Below are 19,603 nucleotides of genomic sequence, written 5' to 3' on the forward strand. Positions count from 1 at the left end.
TTCTTTTAAAATGCTGCTGTACGTGCCTCCTTAGCGCAGTAGGCAGCGTGTCAGTCTCATAAAATGCTGCCGTTACACACAAGATTAGCCACGTGTGTGTTCAGAGATGTCTTTTTGCGCTAGGTTTTGGGGCATGCAGTCGGTGGGGTTTCAGGTGGCCTTGTGCCTCTCCACAGCCTCCCCAAGTTCCACATTCCAGATGAGCTAGGATGTCTGACCTGGGGTCCTTGTGCTGGAGCCGCCGGAGGAGGAGAGAGGGTGGACGCGGGAACGCATGCACATCCATTGCTGGTAGGCATCACGGCACGAGGGCCTCCGCAGGCTAGTTTGTGGTTCTTTTTAGGCCTTTTCTCATTTCCCTAAAAACTTCTTGAATTGTCTGTAGGTATTCTTTAAGGAATTTCACACACATATGAAGCAGAAATAAGTTTGACTGAGTTTGATGATCATTTGTAACCAATGATATTTATTTTACATCTTAGTCGTAGAAATGCTAAACAAAGAATCTAGTTCATAAGAGTAGTTGCTACAAAAGTGTCTCATGATAACAGAATTAGTTTTGACTTTAGGAGAAAACCCATTCTTTTGAGAATAGCTAGTTTTTATTAGGGTAAGCAAATGCCATACCAGTTTTTAGTATTTAAAAGATCTTTTACATATGACTCCACACAGGGCTGGACATGAAATAACTCCACTCTGCTTCTCTCCTTAACCTAATGGGTTGCACAGATTTTTGCCAGCACTTACTCAAGATATTAGTCATGATTATGCATTTGCACAACAATTTTCGTTTTAAGATTCAAGCTAAATGATAGAGTCTTATTAAAGTCTACAATCTATGGTCATGAATTATGTAGACCACGCTAATCAGCCATCTGTCTTCTCTCCTTCCTTCTTGTAAAAACCAAACCAAATAAACCTGAAGCCCCCAGAAAGCACTGGAAATACAACTTGCCTTTTGTATCCTTCCGTTCAAAGTATAACTTCAGGATCTTTAACTGATGACTAACCTGGGCGGCAGTCATTTACAGGTTCCCTGCTGTGTGCTTTTTAGACAGCTGCAGCCTTTGAAACTCCCAAGCCTGGGGTTCACCTGAACCTCCAGGAACTTGCATAGGTGAGGGTGGAAGGCAAGGGTAGGCTTTCTTGATGTTTTGGCATCGACTGTCATATCTTATCTTTGTGTTTTCTAGTTGGATAAATTGTGGGTCCTATGGATGGAGCAATAGTCCCAGAGGTGTGGTGTCTAAATATTCGCAGAAAATCGCTTGAAAACAGTCAAGTCCATGAGTCAAAATTGTAAAGCCCTGGCAGTTTATAAGAAAGAAAAGGCAGTCCTATGTCAACTTAGACTTAACTGAGTTTGATCAGTAATTCAACTATCCGACTGGTAATAACTTAAACTAGATAAGAGATGAAATTTACCTTTGACGAAGGAAATGAGTTAAAATAAAAGATGAGAACCAAGAAACGTTTTTGCTTTACCATGCTACCAATGCAAGTCTGCTTTTTAAGAGTCATTCCTTGCTCTAATAGATTTCTCAAATGACAAATATGAGGAGGGTTTTTGTTTGTTTGTTTCATGTTGTTGTTGTTTTAATGTGGGCTCTGGGATGTCCAGGAAGAGGCACTGGCTTAGAATGCTGGCTGTTTTGCCAACATAGTAAATTGGAAGAATTTGCTCTAACATTTGAATTTGGCACGCATCTGGTCTTTCGGTGTCCTTGTTAACTGTACCAGTTGGCATTGCTGGTTGACTTTGATTAAGGTGCCACACTATTTGCACTGGGTAGTTAGTGGGAAATTTAGGGATATCTGACTAACGTTATATTTTTCAGACTAAAGGATCTTAAGTGCCTTGTTATTTGAGCACATGAGAAAGTTGTCTTAGGAGGTGACTTTCTGGAGAGCTGTGATGGCAATGTAATAGAATGACTATGGTAGCTAAAAACTATACCTGACTTTGATATGATGGACACTCACATTTTCCCTGGACTGTGACAACTTTAATTAATTGTACTTTTCACTTAATTGTACTTTTCACTTTTCTCAGACTCAATAGAAAAGATGACACGGAACTCTCATTCCTGATTATATAACTATAGTTTAAAATGTGTTCAGATTATATAGATGAAGCATTTTTAATGTATTAAATTTTATCACCCTTGTTCAATGTTTCTAATTTTATAGATGCCTACTGATTTACAATATACTCGAATCTGTCCTAGAAGTTTGCACACTGCCTGTAAAGACAATATATACATGTAAAATTCCTGACAGCAATATTTGTCAATAAGCCAGAACCAAAACACAAGACTGGATCATACTTATCCACCCTGGATCATATGGACAAGGCCACCATAAGCCAGGGACGAGCTCCTGCATGCACTTGAAGGGCTGTGTCAGAAAGATGCCTGCCCACAGGGGCGAGTGACCACTGAGGTCCAGCCACTCTCTGCCCATAGGCCTGTGCCTGCCCAAGGCACCTGTGCAGAGCACACCTTTTTTCACAGTTGTGCCGTGGTTTGCTGTCTTTTATACCATTAACAATCAGCAAATCTTGTGGAAAAGGCAGGATTTGGGCCAAGTGAGGAGCTGTGATTGCTGGGAAGGTGATATGGGGTGGACCCACCAGCTGGAGGAAGACAAGACTTGTGCAGGCAAGGAACCATGGGCAGGCCAGGTCATGACCGGCAGGTTCCTTCACAGCAGGGGGGCTCAAGAGAAATATTTCATCTTGAATTATCCAGTGGCCTTATTAAAATAAGGAAAATAAATAGATGTAACTAGTTTTAATAATATATTTTGAGCCAGATGCAGTGGCTTACACCTGTAATCTCAGCTCTTTGGGAGGTTGAAATGAAAGGATTGCCTGAGCCCAGGGGTTCGAGACCGGCCTGGGTGACTTGACGAAACCTCATCTCTACAATAAATAAATAAATTAGCTGGGTGTGATAGCACGCGCCTGTAGTTCCAGCTACTTGGAAGGCTGAGGTGAAAAGATCTCCTGAGCCCAGCAGGTCAAGGCTGTGGTAGCCATAAGTGTGCCACTGCACTCCAGCCTGGGTGACAGCGTGAGACTCCAACTCAATGATAATGATATATTTTAATCCAGAATCTTCAAAACACTATTATTTCAATTATTTCACCATCCAAAAAATAGTAATTATTAGTAAAATCGTTTACGCTATTTTGTATTGAGTTTTAGAAATCCAGGATATATTTTATTCTTACAGCATATCTCTATTCAGATGCTAAATTTTCATCCAAAATACTTGCTGTGTTTAGATTTTGTACACTTTAAAGAAATGGATTCACATACCCAAGTTCTTCTAAACATACTGTAAAGATGAATCTGAGTATTGATTTTTACATTTAAATGAATGAAAACGAAATCATTTTTCCTCCATGACACTCGCCCGTTTCAGGTGCACAGAGGCCTCATGTTGGCCGCATGACTCCCGAGGGACTCTGGGAAAGTCATTGCCAGGCAAAGGCATGTGAAGTGTCACTGAAAGGCAATAAAGAGACCTTGAGTTTTCGGGATGATGCGTCTTAGGTGGGATTTGTAAGGAGGAAGAATTATACTCAGAGAAACCAGTTGGACTTTGCCAGACCTGATACATTGAACACTCTGGTTAAAGTCCGTTTTACCGAGGATTAGACAAGTTCTTTTGGTCACCAAGTAAACTGGCCTTCTGTTACATTGCATTTAACCGACGGCTTTCTTGAGGACTAAAGCATCAGACGGAAGGAAGCTTGTTTCCTCCTACTTCAGAAGATTTTTCTTACCACTGTAGGAGGTGTAAATGATGTATACTAAACTGCACGTATACAAAGCATACAACTGGATGAGTTTGGGCACACAGGTGTGAACCAGTCATTACAAACAAGATATTAGGCATTTCCTTGATCCCAAACATGTCTAACATTGGTTTGGGGTGTCTTATTTCTGGGGTCTGGGAGAAGGCATGTGGAGACCAGGGACCCAGTCTTGGTCCTGCTGAGTACCTTTGAGCAAGGTGTTTACTGTCTCTGAGCTTTCAGTTTCTGATTGTAGTAGATAGTACCTGTTATCTCTGGAAATGTGTTTAAAATATGTAGGCTGCAAACTGCTGGAAGCCTCGGTTGTGCCAAGTGTTAATCCTTTCATTTGTGTATTAGGGGCCTGGGGGCAGCCGATTCTCACCTACCTGTAGTCCAGCGTTTTAATAACCGTACAGCCGCGTCAGCAAGTGCCAGCCTGGGTGCTGCAGAAGGCTGCACCGCAGCCAGGAGAAAGCCCCAAGCAGCCTTTTAAATTACTAAGTCCTTGCTGGCAGAAGATGAAATGAATAGCGAGAGATTGTTATTTTGTTCTAGGTGAGATCCTCCCTAGAAAGGACTGCTTTGCATTAGTGGTTTGGAGTCCCCAGAAACACACACAGCATCCTGCGTGTGGATGGGCACTGCCCTGAGTAAGCCTTGCCACGTGCTCAGCCGCCAGCCTCTTTCTCACCATCTCCTGTTGGCCCCACAGAGGCTGCTCCGAGCTCTGCCGGATCCCCATGGTGGAATACAAGCTTGACAGCGAGGGCACCCCCTGTGAATACAAAACCCCCTTCCGGAGAAACACCACGTGGCACCGGGTGCCCACCCCAGCCTTGCAGCCCCTCTCCAGAACCTCCCCGGTCCCTGGCACCCCCGACCGGCTACAGTGCCAGCAACTGCTCCAGCAGGCTCAGGCTGCCATTCCTCGCAGCACCTCCTTTGACCGGAAGCTGCCCGACGGCACAAGGTAAGGCTGGTGTTGTTTCCTCAAGGATGGCCCTGTAAAACTCTGGGGGAGACCTGCAGCTATAGGGAGTCTTTTTCGCTGGTTTAACGTCTTCTGAGTCAGCTTGTTCTGAACAAGTTGGCAGGCCGGGCCACAGGGCTGCCCCAGACGCAGTCCTGACCTCTCCTAGTCCAGCCACCATGCTCATAAAATCCAGGCCCTGCTCACCAGGCCACAGCTTTTCTTCTTCATCCAGCATCCTTCCTCCCTGTCAACTAGTTATCGAAACCACCTTGGAAAAGGTATCCCAGAAACATACTACATGAGCCTCTAGAAAGTGTGAACAGGCTTGAGTATTAATGAAACAAAACTGAATACTTGGTGATGACATCATGTGAATAGTACCTTAAGAGACTCCAAGACCATTAGTACTTTTCTCTTTGCTCTTCCCTTTCATTTTGAGTTTGAGTTTAAATTTTTTCAATGAAAGAATATACTTGTTTAAAAGTTAAATCCGGCCAGGCTCGGTGGCTCAGCCTGTCATCCCGGCACTTTGGGAGGCTGAGGCGAGTGGATGGCCTGAGCCCGCAGGTTTGAGACCCACCCAGGCAACTTGGCGAGACCTCGTCTCTACAATAAATCAAAAAAATTAGCCGGGCATGGTAGCGCACACCTGTAGTTCCGGCTACTTGGAAGGCTGAGGCAGAAGGATCACCTGAGTTCAGCAGGTGGAGGCTACGGTGGCCAGGAGCGGCCATTACACTCCAGTCTGGGCGACAGAGTGAGACTCCAACTCAAAAAAAAAAAAAGTTAAATCCAGTAGCACTAGAAACTGGTGAGAATTTTTTAATGCCTGATTTGCGTAGGCCATTTTAATGGAACAAAATAGTGAATTTATTTAGTTATTGCTGTTAATTTTCACTCCTTTTATTTTAGCTTTTATGTAACTGTAGGTCACGGACATGCCATAAGTTTTCTCAAAGCAACCTGTAGGCTCTGGTGTGATAAACTGTGGACTGAGGCCAGGCCGCAGGGGGCAGAATCACAGCTTTAACTAACTTGATGTTGTGTTGTGACCTGGGTCTGGTACTCATCCTCTCCATACCTCCAGTTTTGTCTGACAATAAATATAGTAATAATACCTCATCAGGGCATTCTGTGAATTGATCGGGTCAATGTATGTAAAGTGCTTAGACCCAGGTCTGGCACCTAGTAAGCCTACATGAGTATTAACCAGAATTAATTGATAACTAATTGACAAACATCTGGTCATCCTCAGCCTTCTCCAGTTTCTTTTTTCCAGAGTGAATGCAGCCAATGGTGTTACTTTAATCTGACATTAAATCATCTTGGCTCTGGGTCTCCTTACTCAAAAGTCTGTTGAGTTTATAAACTCTTCATTTTCAGAGAAGCACATAAGGTAGCCATGGTGAAAGGGCAAGTGACATCTGTAAGGAAAGGTGTCTGCAGGACCTCCTTTAGTTAAGTAAATTTAAGCAATTGTCATTCAAGTAAATTAAATTTAAGTTTACTTAAGGTAAAATCAAGTAATGACAATTTAAGTAAATTAAAGGGGAAAAAACAGGAGGATTCTAGTAGCAAAAGGGAAACGTGGCGAGCACATTTTCATCAAGTGAGTTTTCTTGAGCATTACTCGTTTGTGCTTGTCTGAAAAAGATAAATAGACTTGCATCCAAGAGATGCGTGGAAATAAATAGTATTGCCAAATGTAGGTTTTTCTCTCCGCATAAGTTTTAAGTATAGGTCCCAAACACGACTTGCATTAAGTTTCACATAATAAGAATTAGTAACTGTGTTCATCATTCTGCATTCCCAAGTGTTGCATCGCTCCTTATTTCACTGAGGGTCACAGGGAGAGAGGAGTCATCTATGCTCTAACTCCTCAGAGTGCCAGGGCTTGTCCTGCTATATCTCTTTCTTGTGATAAATTGCCAATCATAAACCACCTGGCATCTCCTAGCATCCCGATTCTCAGTTTATTTTTCCCTGACTTACTCTGTTTCGCTTCACAGTGTGTGTTTTCTTCCTTTTCTTTGTCATTGTCAAAGTAAAATTACTTGTGAGACAAAGCAGGCCGGGTCAAGGTGCTCCGCAGATAGCTCAGGGCCCTGCTAATTACTCTGGTCAACCTTTCAGAAGCTCGCCCAGCAACCAGTCCTCCTCCAGCGACCCGGGACCCGGCGGGAGTGGACCCTGGAGACCGCAAGTGGGCTACGACGGGTATCGCGTATTTTTATACCTACCTTGTCCCTGGGAGAAACCTGTTCTGTGACTCATTCAAAAGCATTTGCTGTGTGCCTGGCTGTAACTCGAGACCAGCTGGGAAATATAAAAATGCCAGGGGTGCTTTTAATAAGTGACTTGTCCAGGTTAGAAAGCTCATTATTTCGTTGTGGGTCGTGCTCGCTTGTCTGTGTTCTGAGCCTGTCTGGTTTTTGGTTTTTTTTTTCTTTTTGATAAGGAAAGGCTTCTGAATGTGAAAATTAAGAATTTGAGAACTTAGTTTCCCCTGCACTTAAATTGCTGAGAAAACACCACTCAAAATTAGGGTAGCGGCTTTTTTTTCCCTGTCTGAGAAGCATGGGGAGGCTGCCCTAGCACACTTAGCTGAGAACCGTCCTTCCTAGTGTCCGCGATCTCTCCAGGAGCTAGCAGCTCGGGCAGAGGCCCAGGACTTGCAGGAACAAAGACACTGAATTGACTGATCCCAAAACCTCTGGGAGGAGAAGGGCTAGCGTGGCACTGACGCTCTCCTGAGGACTTGTTGTGCTGCTTGGGATGGAATCAGGGACCTGGGTGTGCTGATTCACATGAGGAATGGCTGCCCTGTGGGAAGACTCCCCTGTGAGGAGCTCTGATGTTCCTGCTTGCACGGGTGCACAGAGAAGCTCCCCTTCTTAGAACTCACTTTTTCCCTCTGAGCATAGAAGCAGGTGTTTGTCATCTGAATTACAGGTATGTCTTCATGCAACTCAGAAGATCATAAATAGAGTTCTTAAGGGTTGTATGCCAAGTAATTTTTCAAAATTACATTGCATTTTTAAAGATGAGGGGAGTGGTTTTTGTATTTTGTTTTTTGTATAAATGGAGAAACCTTTTCTGGCTTTTTCTGAAAACCGGGGTTCTATAAATAAGGACCATTTAGTAATGTGAATAAGCTTTCTTCGATTTATTTCCTTTGTAAGACTGTGTTTCTATTTTCGGTTTTTATAAAATAAAGCCCACTTGGATGTAGTTTAGAGTTCATCTACCATATTTTCTTTTTCTTAAAAAAATGTAATATAAAGATATATCATGCCGCACATAGGAGACACAAGGAAAAAAGAGAGTTCCTCCTTAGCTTGCAGGGACGTTGTCTGACCCTGTACAGTCATTTAACCTGGCTTCGGCAGCCCTTCTTGATCTGTAAGTGCCTGTCCTTCAAGCACCGTTGTTGACCCTGTGGTGAAACTAGATCCCCCAATTCCAGATGCTTTTAGCATCCCTGACAAAGTTCGGCCAACAGATGCTGCGTTTTCATTTGCCAGAAAACAAGCTTAGGACTAGGGGTTCCTAGTCCTTCCGTAGCTCACTGGGAAGCCAGCCCATCTGTGTCCATGCTGGCAGGCAGCATGAGGGGAAAGGATGAGCTCAGCTCTGTGTTCTTTGCAGGTGCCAGTCTCCCCTGCTGCTTGAGCACCAGGGTTCAGGCCCTTTGGAAGGTGATGTAGCCAGGGAGGACGCCATGGAGGCAAGCAGGCACCCAGGTAACCGGGCACTCACGGAAGCCGACACCTCTCTCTTTTCCTCCTCCTTGCTTCCTCGTCTCCCATCCCTTGGTCGTGAACGTTTGGTTCGTTCATTCCTTCAACCCACATTTGGTGAGCACCTGTGTGCACAGGTTGAGGTGACCAGCTGGGTCTCCCAGTGCAGGAAGGGGTGTGGTTGTGATTGTGGTACCCACAGAAATGGGATGTCCACTTGGTGGCGGTGGTTCTGCCTGCTTTTGTGGCATGTTGATCGGTAAGAACAGAAAGTCCTCCAACCTCAAGCCTGTTTGTGTTTACCAGATCATTTGTTCAGCTCTCGCCTTTCTTTACTCTTCTACTAACACTGAAGATGAGGAATTCAGCTTTTCTCTCTTTGTGTGACAGAAACCAAATGGCACGGCCCACCCTCCAAAGTCCTGAGTTCCTATAAAGAAAGAGCCTTGCAGAAAGATGGAAGTTGCAAAGATTCCCCCAATAAACTTTCTCACGTAAGTCCCTTGTCCATGAGCATCTCCACACACAGGTACGGCTTGTTTGCTGGGATGGTCAAGAGCACGTCGCCTCCCAGGGCTCTTGGTGGTGAGGCTAACAAAGGAAACAGTCTCCCTGGTTTATAGAGGACCTCAAAGAGAGGTCACACAGAAAATTAGTGGCAAAGCCAAGGCTATATCCTCAGCCTGTGGATCCTGGCTATCTACTGTAGTGGTTTCTAAATTATGTTCCCATTTGTAATTCCTTAAACACTTACTGACATAATGGCGTAACACAGAGGAAGAACCTGGAGTGGTGTGTGTGGTCAGAGAAACTACCCGCAGGCAGCCCTTAGTCAGTCACAGATGATCAATAATAATAATTACGGGAGCCGCCAACTACCACAGAACGGTGCCTGCACAGTAGTTTGGGGACATTTGCACATGTTGCCCTGTTTACCCCTCAAAAACCCTCTGGCAGGTGAGCCTCGAAGGATAAGGAAGGATAAGTAGCTCAGTGAAACAAAACTTTCATTTAAATGGGGAATCGTTGGTTATTGACAAACAAAGTCAACGTTTTAAGGTCGCTTGCTTTTTTTACATTTGCAGGTGAAGATAATGTATAAGGTCCTGAATTAAGTTGTTTCTTCCTTCTTCCTTAATGTTATCAGCAAGTTTTACAGTTATCTATTAGTGAACACATACAGGATTTCTGCCCTCCTCTGTGGCCGTGACCTGTCTCGCCGGAACCTTACCATATCTATCGAAGCCCACCTTTACAAGCCTGTCGTAGTGGTTTCAGTAGAGGGAGCCAGGATAGGAGTGTGGGCTTGAGAATATCCATGTATGATCAAAAAGGTCAAGGGGATTTGCTTAAGGATCCGATAGGATGGAATGAAAAAAAAAAAAGACCAAGCTACTTTAAAGTCGACCAAGGCCTGGCTCATCTCATGATTCCACAGGCCTTGTTGATGCTGCAGATCACGTTGCTTTTCCCAGCCTGTGAAGGGGAGCCGTGTCTTACGTGTGCACATACTGCACAGACAGGGACGTTGCTTCGTTCTATTTGCTTTTTGTCTTCTAGAGACCCCAAAGCACTGACTCGTTCTCAGGCCTGTTGACTCTAAAGAGAGCCTTGGGCAACTTGACGAGACCTCATCTCTACAATAAATCAAAAATGAGCCGGGCGTGGTAGCGCATGCCTGTAGTTCCAGCCACTCGGAAGGCTGAGGCGGAAGGATCGCCGGAGCCCAGCAGGTCGAGGCTGCAGTGGCCGGGAGCGGCCGCCGCGCTCCAGTTTGGGCGACAGAGTGAGACTCCAACTCAAAAAAATAAAAAGAGAGAGCCTCATCTCTTTAACTCTTGGGGCATACTCTGACCTGGGCTCTCCCAAGGGAGCATTCATGTTTACACTGTGGTCTGCAGCTGCAGAGTGCTCTGCGTATGTCATCTCATCTGTTTGCACAGGAGCCGTGTGAGCTCAATACCATAAGCACAGGGAGGGTTAAGTGACTGAACCAAAAATCCTGCCACCGTGACTCAAACCTGAGTCTTCTGCCCCAGACTCAGGGCTGGCACAGCAGTTTGTCGTCAAAGCTTTTTCTTGGTAAATGGCTGCTTTCTTCCTTTTAATAATTTTCCATGTGCCTTCCCAGTTGATGTAGCCTTGTCTTGTTAATGACACTGTGACTGTACTTGTGTGCTTCATGCACAGATCACTGATCAAAGACTTAAAGACAGGTTATGGGAGGAATTCTGAATTAGGGACTGCTGCATAAAGCCAGGACGTTTTTGAAAAAGAAAATCCTATCACTCCCCACTTGGGAGAGAGTGGAAAGAATTCGGGGGAGACGCCTTGGCTGTCACTCTGTGGACTGGTGTGAGAAGCAGCAAAATTAGGATTTACTTGAAGGCTCTCTGTTCTTCTCTCTTCTCAAGATTGGAGACAAAAGTTGCTCGAGTCACTCCAGCAGCAACACGCTGTCCAGCAACACCTCCAGCAACAGCGATGACAAGCACTTTGGGTCTGGGGACCTGATGGACCCTGAATTGCTGGGGCTGACCTACATCAAAGGGGCCTCCACGGACAGTGGCATCGACACGGCCCCGTGCATGGCCACCACTATCCTTGGCTCCGTGCACCTGGCGGGCAGCCGGTCCCTGATCCACAGCCGGGCTGAGCAGTGGGCTGATGCAGCCGACGTCTCGGGCCCCGACGACGAGCCGGCCAAGTTGTACGCCGTGCATGGCTACGCCTCGGCCATCTCCACCAGCAGTGCTGCCGAGGGCAGCATGGGTGATCTCAGCGAGATATCTTCTCATTCCAGGTAAGCCCCGCCCCCCTGCTCTGCAGCGCTGCTGGTGCCACCTGGGCCCTGCCTTCTGGGGCAGGGCCTGGAATCCAAGGAATTAGAGGTGAGGTGGGGGGGTCGCTGTCTGCCCAGCTGTCTTGCTCCCAAGGAAGTGCTTGTTTCTAGGATCTCATTGGGATTGCGTGTTCGTAAGTCACCAGTTTGTGATTTTGTTTTCTTTTTTCTTTATATTTGAATGAAAAGACAGTAGAGATATTTATCGCTCCAGCCAGGCCACTTATGTCTCTCTCCCCATCCAGCCTGTTGTCCTTAACAGTTTTGGAGAAGAGGTAGTCAGTTCTCTAATCCTGACAGTGTTGTGGGAAGTCACGAGGGCAGCATGTGCTCCCTCCCGTGAGGGCACACACGCTTCCTGCTCTGACAGCAGGAAGTCCTGAGATCTTGTGTGTAGCTGTGGAGGTATGTTCAGCTTGGCAACTGGGGTTTAGCTAAACATAAAGGGATTGTGTTCTTGTATTCTAAATGTAGGCATCTAATATATCCTTGTGAGTGGTTTTCAACTCCTGTTTGACATATGTCTCTGCAGTGGTTTTCAAACTTAATTTGTGACTCCTGCCTCCATATCCAAAGACTAGACAAAGAAATGTATTTCCTCAGCTTTGGCTGTGGGCAGAATTTAGCTACTCACACCAGCTGCCACTATCACTTTTTTCTTTGTCTCCAAGGCCTTCCCAGTTCAGCTCCGAGTTGCTACCTGACTCTTTCCCCAGAGCTCTTCTTCCTGCTGGAAGACAGAGTCAGATGAACTAAGAATGGGAATATTCCTCCCAGTACCTAGACTGTGAAGGAGCATTCCTTCAGGGGTCACCATGGCTGGTTTTGTGCCACTCAGCTCTCCCCTGCACATTCTTCCCTCAGACCTTTTCCCTTCCTCACTGAGCCTCTACTAAAGGATACTGAGTGTCATTCCAGGGACATTTGTGTTACAAGTTAAAGAAAACCCCAGGCTAGTTGGTTCTCACAGCCAAGGTCGTATTTGAGCTCTTGAAACCAATAAGTCCAGAACTATCAAGGTTCTGCTTGATGCAGCAGCTCAGATGACCCTACCCAAGACCAGGCTCCACGTGACTGCTCCTCAAAATCTCAACATTCTTTTCTTGCCTAAAAACAGCCATCTACCCTCAAGGCTCTTAAAATTACACCTCTGTCCCCAAGAGGAAAGTGGTCCTCTAGTCTGCAGAAGAGATGATTCTCTGCCCTTTCCAAAGCCATCACCCCTCATCTCTCCTCATGCATCCTTGGCTTTAACCACGGTGGTTAGCAGTGGCATTGCCTGGCACAGTCAGGATCCTGCACGGGGGCTGGGGGTCAGTCCCACCTACCAAGCCATGAGGTGAGGAATGGCGAACGTAGCCAATTCCTTAGAAGAAAACCAGAGTATTAGTTGACCTGGAGAAGTGGGAGTGGACCCCAGACAGCAGAAATCAAACATGTCTACCATGTCCTCTGTCTTCTGTTTGTTGGGGCAGGGGGAGTGTCGGATGTGAAGATTATTTTTAAAATAGACATTCCTCCTCCTTTTTTTTTTTTTTCTAGTTCTATTTAATAGTTTGGCTTAAATGTGAGTTTAGTATTAATAATTACATAACATTTAAGGATTACCAGTGAATTTGCTACCTGAATTGTTTCTGTGTTCCAGGAGCAGCTAAAAAAATTGGCCGTACCATAAAAACCATCTTGGGATCTTACAACTTTCTAACATCTTATTCAAAGTTTAGATGATTCGAAAAAGTGCTGGTTTCATAATGTTTTTCTTAGACAAATGTAATTGGCATCACAAATAGAGTTTTGTATTACTATTAAGTGAAATTTCTGTGAAAACTGCTCTCAGGGCACACTTATCTGATGATACTTTGTAGGGATATTTATAGGCATTTGAAGTAGATTTTCTTGAATACCTTAGCCACTCTCATTTAATGGGCTAGACTATTAGAAAGTATATAAAAGTGCCAGATTGAATTTCTGATTGATTTTACGTTTCTTTCCATGACTCTAAATTGAATGCGGTGCAGCTGTTGGGGAAATGATGTCTGTTGAGTGAGTGGAATCCTTTACCACTTGACTGCCCTTTCCTTGTCATTCTTTGTTGATGGTGACTTTGAAGCCACACTTCAATTTGTGTCATAGGCTTCTCTCAATGTGGAGTTCCATCAGTGAATGGAATCTTTTTAGCGCTTCCTCCTGTCTGCCCTCTGATCTGCACAGGAGGCGAGGACTGGGAAATGAGATTTACAGTGTTTGTCTTGTTTTCTGTGTGCTGAGGTAAATGGCACCTGGCTCATTCGAGCACGAGGGCCCAGCCTATCAAGTCATACTGAGATTCTACAGACCCTGAAATGCCAGGCCCTCCCAGGGCCTGGGCGGTCAGGTGGGAGTCTCCCTCAGCCCCATGCTCGCCTCTTCTGCCCAGGTTTAGGCTGGCACATGGTGCTCTGGGCACTGAGGCCCACTGCCCAAGGGTCAGCGTGTGACTGGCATTAGCCCCAGCCGCCGGAGAGTAGAATAAACTTCAGGAACTAGCATTAATTCCTGACCACTGTGGCTGAAGTCGCACCTTGTCCCCAGGTGCTCGGCATCCCTGCCCCGTGTTCTGTTTTCTTCACAGACACACTCCTAGCCGAAATCTTTTGTATTTATTGTGCATCTCTTCCCACAGGAAGGTCGCTTGTAACTGTCTTCCCCTCACAAGCGCATCCATGTTTTGAGCTGATAGGGCCGTGACCGGTCTTGTTCACTTGCACCCGCAACCCTTAGTACGGTTCCTTGCGCATGGAAGGCATCTGGATGTTTGCTGAATGAAGGAAAGAACGAGGAAGAGTACTTAGTAAACACTTATCGTCGGAGTTGACAACCCAGTACCTGCATAACCCAGAGAAATAGGAGTAACGTGGAGGGTCAGCCATTCCCAGCTTGCAGTGTCAGGATCTCGGAGCAGTATGTGGTGTGCTTGTGAATTCTCTGATTCTTGTGTTTCGCCACCAACCCTGTGGCGCCTCCAGCCCCAGCACACACATGCTCATTCCCTGGTAGCCTCTCGGGAGGAGAGTAAGTATGGAGTTGTGTATGTGGCACGATTCCAGGATTGTGCTAAGCAGATGAAGGTAGGACTTAAACTCTAAAGAAAGGCTGCACTTCGGTGAGGAGTGGAGGGGACAGAAATCATCCAGGAAGCGAGACAAGCACATGTCTCCTGCTGCTCAGTTCTTTTAATTCAGCAGGCACATTTTTTTTTCTTTCTTTGCGTGCACAGCACCTAGGAAAGAACTCAGAATGCAAAGCAGTGTTCGTGTTAGCCTCACCAAGGTTTGGTAAAGTGAAGTAAATCAGCTGCAAAACAGAAAGCGGCTGATGTGATTATGTATCATTTATCCATATTCATGCCACCCTACCTTTCTCTCAGCACAAAAAAATTGGAAGCTGGCATTGCACCTCTAAAGTAATAACTTTAGTCTAGTAGAGGAAGACTCCTGAAGTTGGTTGGCGTCGTTCTAGCACGTTTTACCTGTGTTGGAGAACACTTCTCTAATGGTGTGACTTCTCCTAAACACAGATTTGTGCTGTATTATTCATCCAGTGGATTCAGCACATGCATTCTTAACTGTAAAATATGTTACTATTAGGTTAAAAGACATTTTTAATCAAGTCTAACTTGGAAAAATGTTTTTTATTAAACAAATGGAAAAATACATAGCGTTTGTAATTATGCTGTCACCATTCACTCTGTACCTTTTCAAAAATGTACAAACTGGTCATTTCACAGGGAGTAACCTACACAATTGCAGTGTGTTGACAGTACCATGACTCTGGGTATACAACCTTTAGCTGTAGCACAGCTCAGGGATTATCAAAGACTTTGAAGTGCGTGATGCCCTTGGGTAGCTAGAGACAGTGTGGGGTCCTTCATTAGGTGTTCAGTGGGGGATCTAAGGCCATAAGCATTACTGGGACAATGGGGAGACTGGCATATTAGGTCATAGAACTACATCAATACCTGATTTTCCGAATGCGGTGCTCACATTGTTAACTGTGGGAGAATGTCCTTATTCTTAGGAGATTCACGCTGAAATATAGGAGTATGATGTCACAATGTTTGCAACTAATTCTCAAATGATGCAGAGGGGAATATATGTGGAGATACACAATCGCAGCAATTAGTGGATCCAGATGAAGGGTATACGGTTGTGTATCCTACTATTTTGTACCTTTTCTGTAGTCGTGAAATTTTTCGAAATAAGCTTGGAAAGATAACATACAGGCCTGGAGACTTCATTATCTAGAGTTGGGGTTTTCATCTTAGGAGTACCATAACTGGTATGCACCCCAGGAAATGGCAGCTGTCCATCAGCTCCCCTAATCAGTGCCTGCAGTTGCTTGCTTTGTTCCTTGGGCCACCTTGGACGTGTTGCCTCACCCTTCTCCTGACCTGTTGTTTCGCGTGTGTGGATGTCACTGGGAAGGCCACGCAGCGTCTTCCCCCAGGGCCTACACTGAGGGAGCCTCCAGTCACACTCAGGGACACCAGACTGGCCACCGGCCCTAAGTGCCTTCATAGGAGTAAATGAGGTGTCCATTCATTTGTTTGTTTGTTTAATTTCTTAAATACCACAGTGTCTTCCAAAATGCAAAGACCCAAACACACATGGGTCCTTTTATTTTGTGTCTTTATTTCCTCTTGAACCTCTAGAAAAAATCCATTTTAATGGCATTCCTAATTTTATACTTTTTTTGCCTTTTCTAATCCTTGCTTTATGCGTAGGTTTCTCAGAAAAGGTATGTGCTCATCAGGGGTTTCCGAATAAGATTATGTTTCAGCATTCCAAGGAAGCTTACTACCTGAGGAATCCTGTAGAGAACTCTTTCATTAGAAAGGACACCTCCTGTGAATCATTCTTTCATGGATCACTTTCTAAAACTTAGCTACATTTATAGAGTGTTTACCCTATACTATGCCCTGTTCTAAGTGCTTCACTGGTATAAACCCAGATAGTCTTCCGAGTGGCCCTTTGAGGTAGATACTGTTGTTATTCTCATTTTACAGATGAGAAAAGTGAGGCTAAGAGACTCGCCCAGAGTCTCACAGGGGTAAGTGACAGAGCTGGCATTGGGACCCAGATTCCTCACGTTGACCTTATGTGTCAAGTTTTCTGAAAGCCTGCCTTTCTGAACTCAGGCCTTAGAACTGTAATTTAAACACTAAAAATGTTTCATATTTATAAAGCAATTTCTAATCTCTGTTTTTGCCCATTTATTATAAAACATTATGCTGCTGTTCTTTTGAATTTTAAAAAGATATTTAGCCTTTATATTTCTAGCAGTGGTTGTACCATACACTTAATTTCTCAGTCAGAGGGGGAGTCCTTCTGGCTTTAGCTTAACCACTAACCTTTAAAATTTTTATTGTTTTCAGGGATTCTGTCTGTTTTAACATTATTGCTGTTGTATCATCTGATAATACAGCAAACACCCATGTAACTACCACCGGGTTAAAGACATTGCTGAGTCTGGAAGCTCTCTGCGTCCTATCCAATTACACCCCCTCCCTTCTCCCTTGAGGTAGCCACTGACTTGGCTTTTGTGATCATCCGTTTCCCATTTTCTTTATGTTTTCCTAAACAGCATATTGTTTAGTTTTACCTATTTACAGACTTTATTAAAAGTTGACTAGTGCTCATCATATTCTTTGTGACGTGCTTCTTTTCTCCATTGTTTGTGAGATCACCCAAGTCATCGGTAGCTTTCACAGAGATTTCCGTGTGTTCATTCACAGTTATCAGTTGAGTATCCTTCTACTATTAATGGTTTGGGTTGCCCCCGTTGGGGATTTCCTAAGATCCATGCTTCTGACCCACATCGTTCTATGTTTACAGTTGCACCTGTGTGGGGGTTTATTGCGTGTGTACGCTTGGAAGTGACATTGCTGGATCATAGGCTCTGCAGGGGCACGTGCCTTCGTGGCCGTGCGCAAACTGTTTTACACACTTTTTACTCCTACCCACAGTGAGAGAATACCCATTGCCCCAGGATCGTGCTAACACTGGGTCGCTGGGTATTGTCGGGCATTCCTATTTTTGCCTGTCTGGTGAGTATGTAATCGTATTCCGTGGCAGTTGGCACTGGCACTTCCCTGGAGACAGTTGCGATTGAGCACCTTCTTTAATCAACATATTCACCATCTGAGTTTCTTCTCTTTTGAAGCCTCAGTTTAAGTGTGTTGTGTATTTTTCCGTTAGATTTCCCTGACCAAGCTTTTAGCATCCTTCCCGCCACAGGCATGCAGCTCACACATAAGCAACCTTAGCCTGTGTAAAATGAGTCTTCCTAGCATGCTGCGTGGTAGTAGGAAGGCTACACATCTGCCTCACGGCGCCCAGTTTTGCTCACCCACGTAGAAGGCCCTGAGAAAAGCCTTGTGACTCTGAGTTAGGCCGTGTGCCAGCACTGTCGAAATCTGATTGTATTGCAGCTTTTGTCTGTTTTTCTCCTCAGTGGTTCTCACCATTCAGGAAGTCCTTCAGCTCACTGTTCGAAAAATACTGGGTCTCTGGATACATCCAAAGTCTACATTGTGTCTCACAGCAGCGGTCCACAGGTTCCCGGGTCCATGTCCAAGCCCTACCACAGACAAGGGTCAGTGACCAAATATGTCATCGGCTGGAAGAAATCGGAAGGCAGTCCGCCGCCTGAGGAGCCCGAAGTGACCGAGTGCCCCGGGTACGGTGGCTGACTAGTTCTTCTCCGAGAAATGTCTCTTCCCCCGAGGGAAATACATTTGCTCAAAACGAATAATCTCGAGAGGCCTTTTTAAACTCTTTTGATGTCCGTGTGTGTATTTCCCTATAAAATGATTCTCTTCCCTTGATTTTTATATAAAAAAAGAAAAAAATCTGTGTTCTTTATTTTTATATTCAAAAATCTGCCAGCGGTAGAAAAGTCATGGTGATGTGCTACCGATGGTGTGAGTATAGAGTCTCTGTAGATATACAAAGTCAAAGGCAGTTTGAATTCCTGCGGAATTTGTTTCTTAGAGTTGCTGTGTAAATGACATCCTAAAAGAAAAGCCGGAACTACAGGTGCACGCTACTATGCCCGGCTGATTTTTTGATTTATGGTAGAAATGAGGTCTCGCTGCCCAGGCGGGTCTCGAACCCATGGACTCAGGCAATCCACTCACCTCAGCCTCCCAAAGGCACGGGATTACAGGCTGAGCCACCAAGCCCGGCATTTTTTTCTCTTAAAAAAATGATCCCATATTTTTAAATACAGCTTATACGATACTTCCTTCTAAATTAAAAAGTATTTCAGGCTACTGATGGTGTGAGTATAGAGTCTCTGTAGATATACAAAGTCAAAGGCAGTTTGAATTCCCACAGAATTTGTTTCTTAGAGTTGCTGTGTAAATGACATCCTAAAAGAAAAGGTATTTTACCTAATTTTAGCATGACTTCTGATTTCTCTTTCAATTGTTAGGTTTTGTAGGGGCATATGAAGAGGGATGCTTTGTATCTGCTTGAAAAAAGAAAAGAGAAAAAAATACGTACCGATAACCCATTTTATAATACTCATGAAAATTATGCCAATGCCTCTGTGAAGAGACAAGTAAAGAAATTGCATTTCAAGATGCAGAGCAGGACTGGTCAGGGCTATCTAGCTATTGGTTTGCTTACTTCTTTAAGAAGTTTCACAGACGACGTGTGCTAAATCACCAGCTTACTCTTGCTGCATCTGCACACGATAGTATCATGAGATGTGTAGCGGGTACACACCGAGGACACCAGGGCTTTGACAATTCTTCCGAGAGATCCTCTAGATTTCAACCTTGGTGACTGAACAGGAATCATTTTTTTCTCTTTTTTTTTTTTTTTTTTTTTTTTTTTTGAGTTGGAGTCTCACTCTGTCGCCCAGACTGGAGTGCAGGGGCCGCCCCCGGCCACCGCAGCCTCGACCCGCTGGGCTCTGGCGATCCTTCTGCCGCAGCCTTCCAAGTAGCCGGAACTACAGGTGCACGCTACCACGCCCGGCTGATTTTTTGATTTATGGTAGAGATGAGATCTCGCCGCCCAGGCGGGTCTCGAACCCATGGACTCAGGCAATCCCAAAGGCACTCACCTCAGACTCCCAAAGGCACGGGATTACAGGCTGAGCCACCGAGCCCGGCCATTTTTTTCTCTTAAAAAATAATCCCAGCCGGGCTCGGTGGCTCAGCCTGTAATCCCACGCCTTTGGGAGGCTGAGGTG

The 19,603-nt window shown here is 45.0% G+C and overlaps 1 protein-coding gene across 1 annotated transcript in view; it reads left to right on the top strand.

Moving 5' to 3' along the window:
- LOC103268571 (signal-induced proliferation-associated 1-like protein 2) overlaps window positions 1–19,603 on the top strand; it is an 84,234-nt gene that overhangs the window by 31,119 nt on the left and 33,512 nt on the right. The window contains exons 6-11 of the mRNA XM_021716619.1: window positions 4,520–4,777; window positions 6,914–6,997; window positions 8,429–8,523; window positions 8,911–9,014; window positions 10,935–11,323; window positions 17,855–18,079. Of these exons, the coding sequence (XP_021572294.1) occupies window positions 4,520–4,777; window positions 6,914–6,997; window positions 8,429–8,523; window positions 8,911–9,014; window positions 10,935–11,323; window positions 17,855–18,079 (1,155 nt within the window). The remainder of the gene's footprint in view (window positions 1–4,519; window positions 4,778–6,913; window positions 6,998–8,428; window positions 8,524–8,910; window positions 9,015–10,934; window positions 11,324–17,854; window positions 18,080–19,603) is intronic.

The sequence above is a fragment of the Carlito syrichta genome, unplaced genomic scaffold (genome assembly GCF_000164805.1).
Source record: "Carlito syrichta isolate Samal-C Ts95f unplaced genomic scaffold, Tarsius_syrichta-2.0.1 Scaffold308849, whole genome shotgun sequence".
Taxonomy (NCBI): domain Eukaryota; kingdom Metazoa; phylum Chordata; class Mammalia; order Primates; family Tarsiidae; genus Carlito; species Carlito syrichta.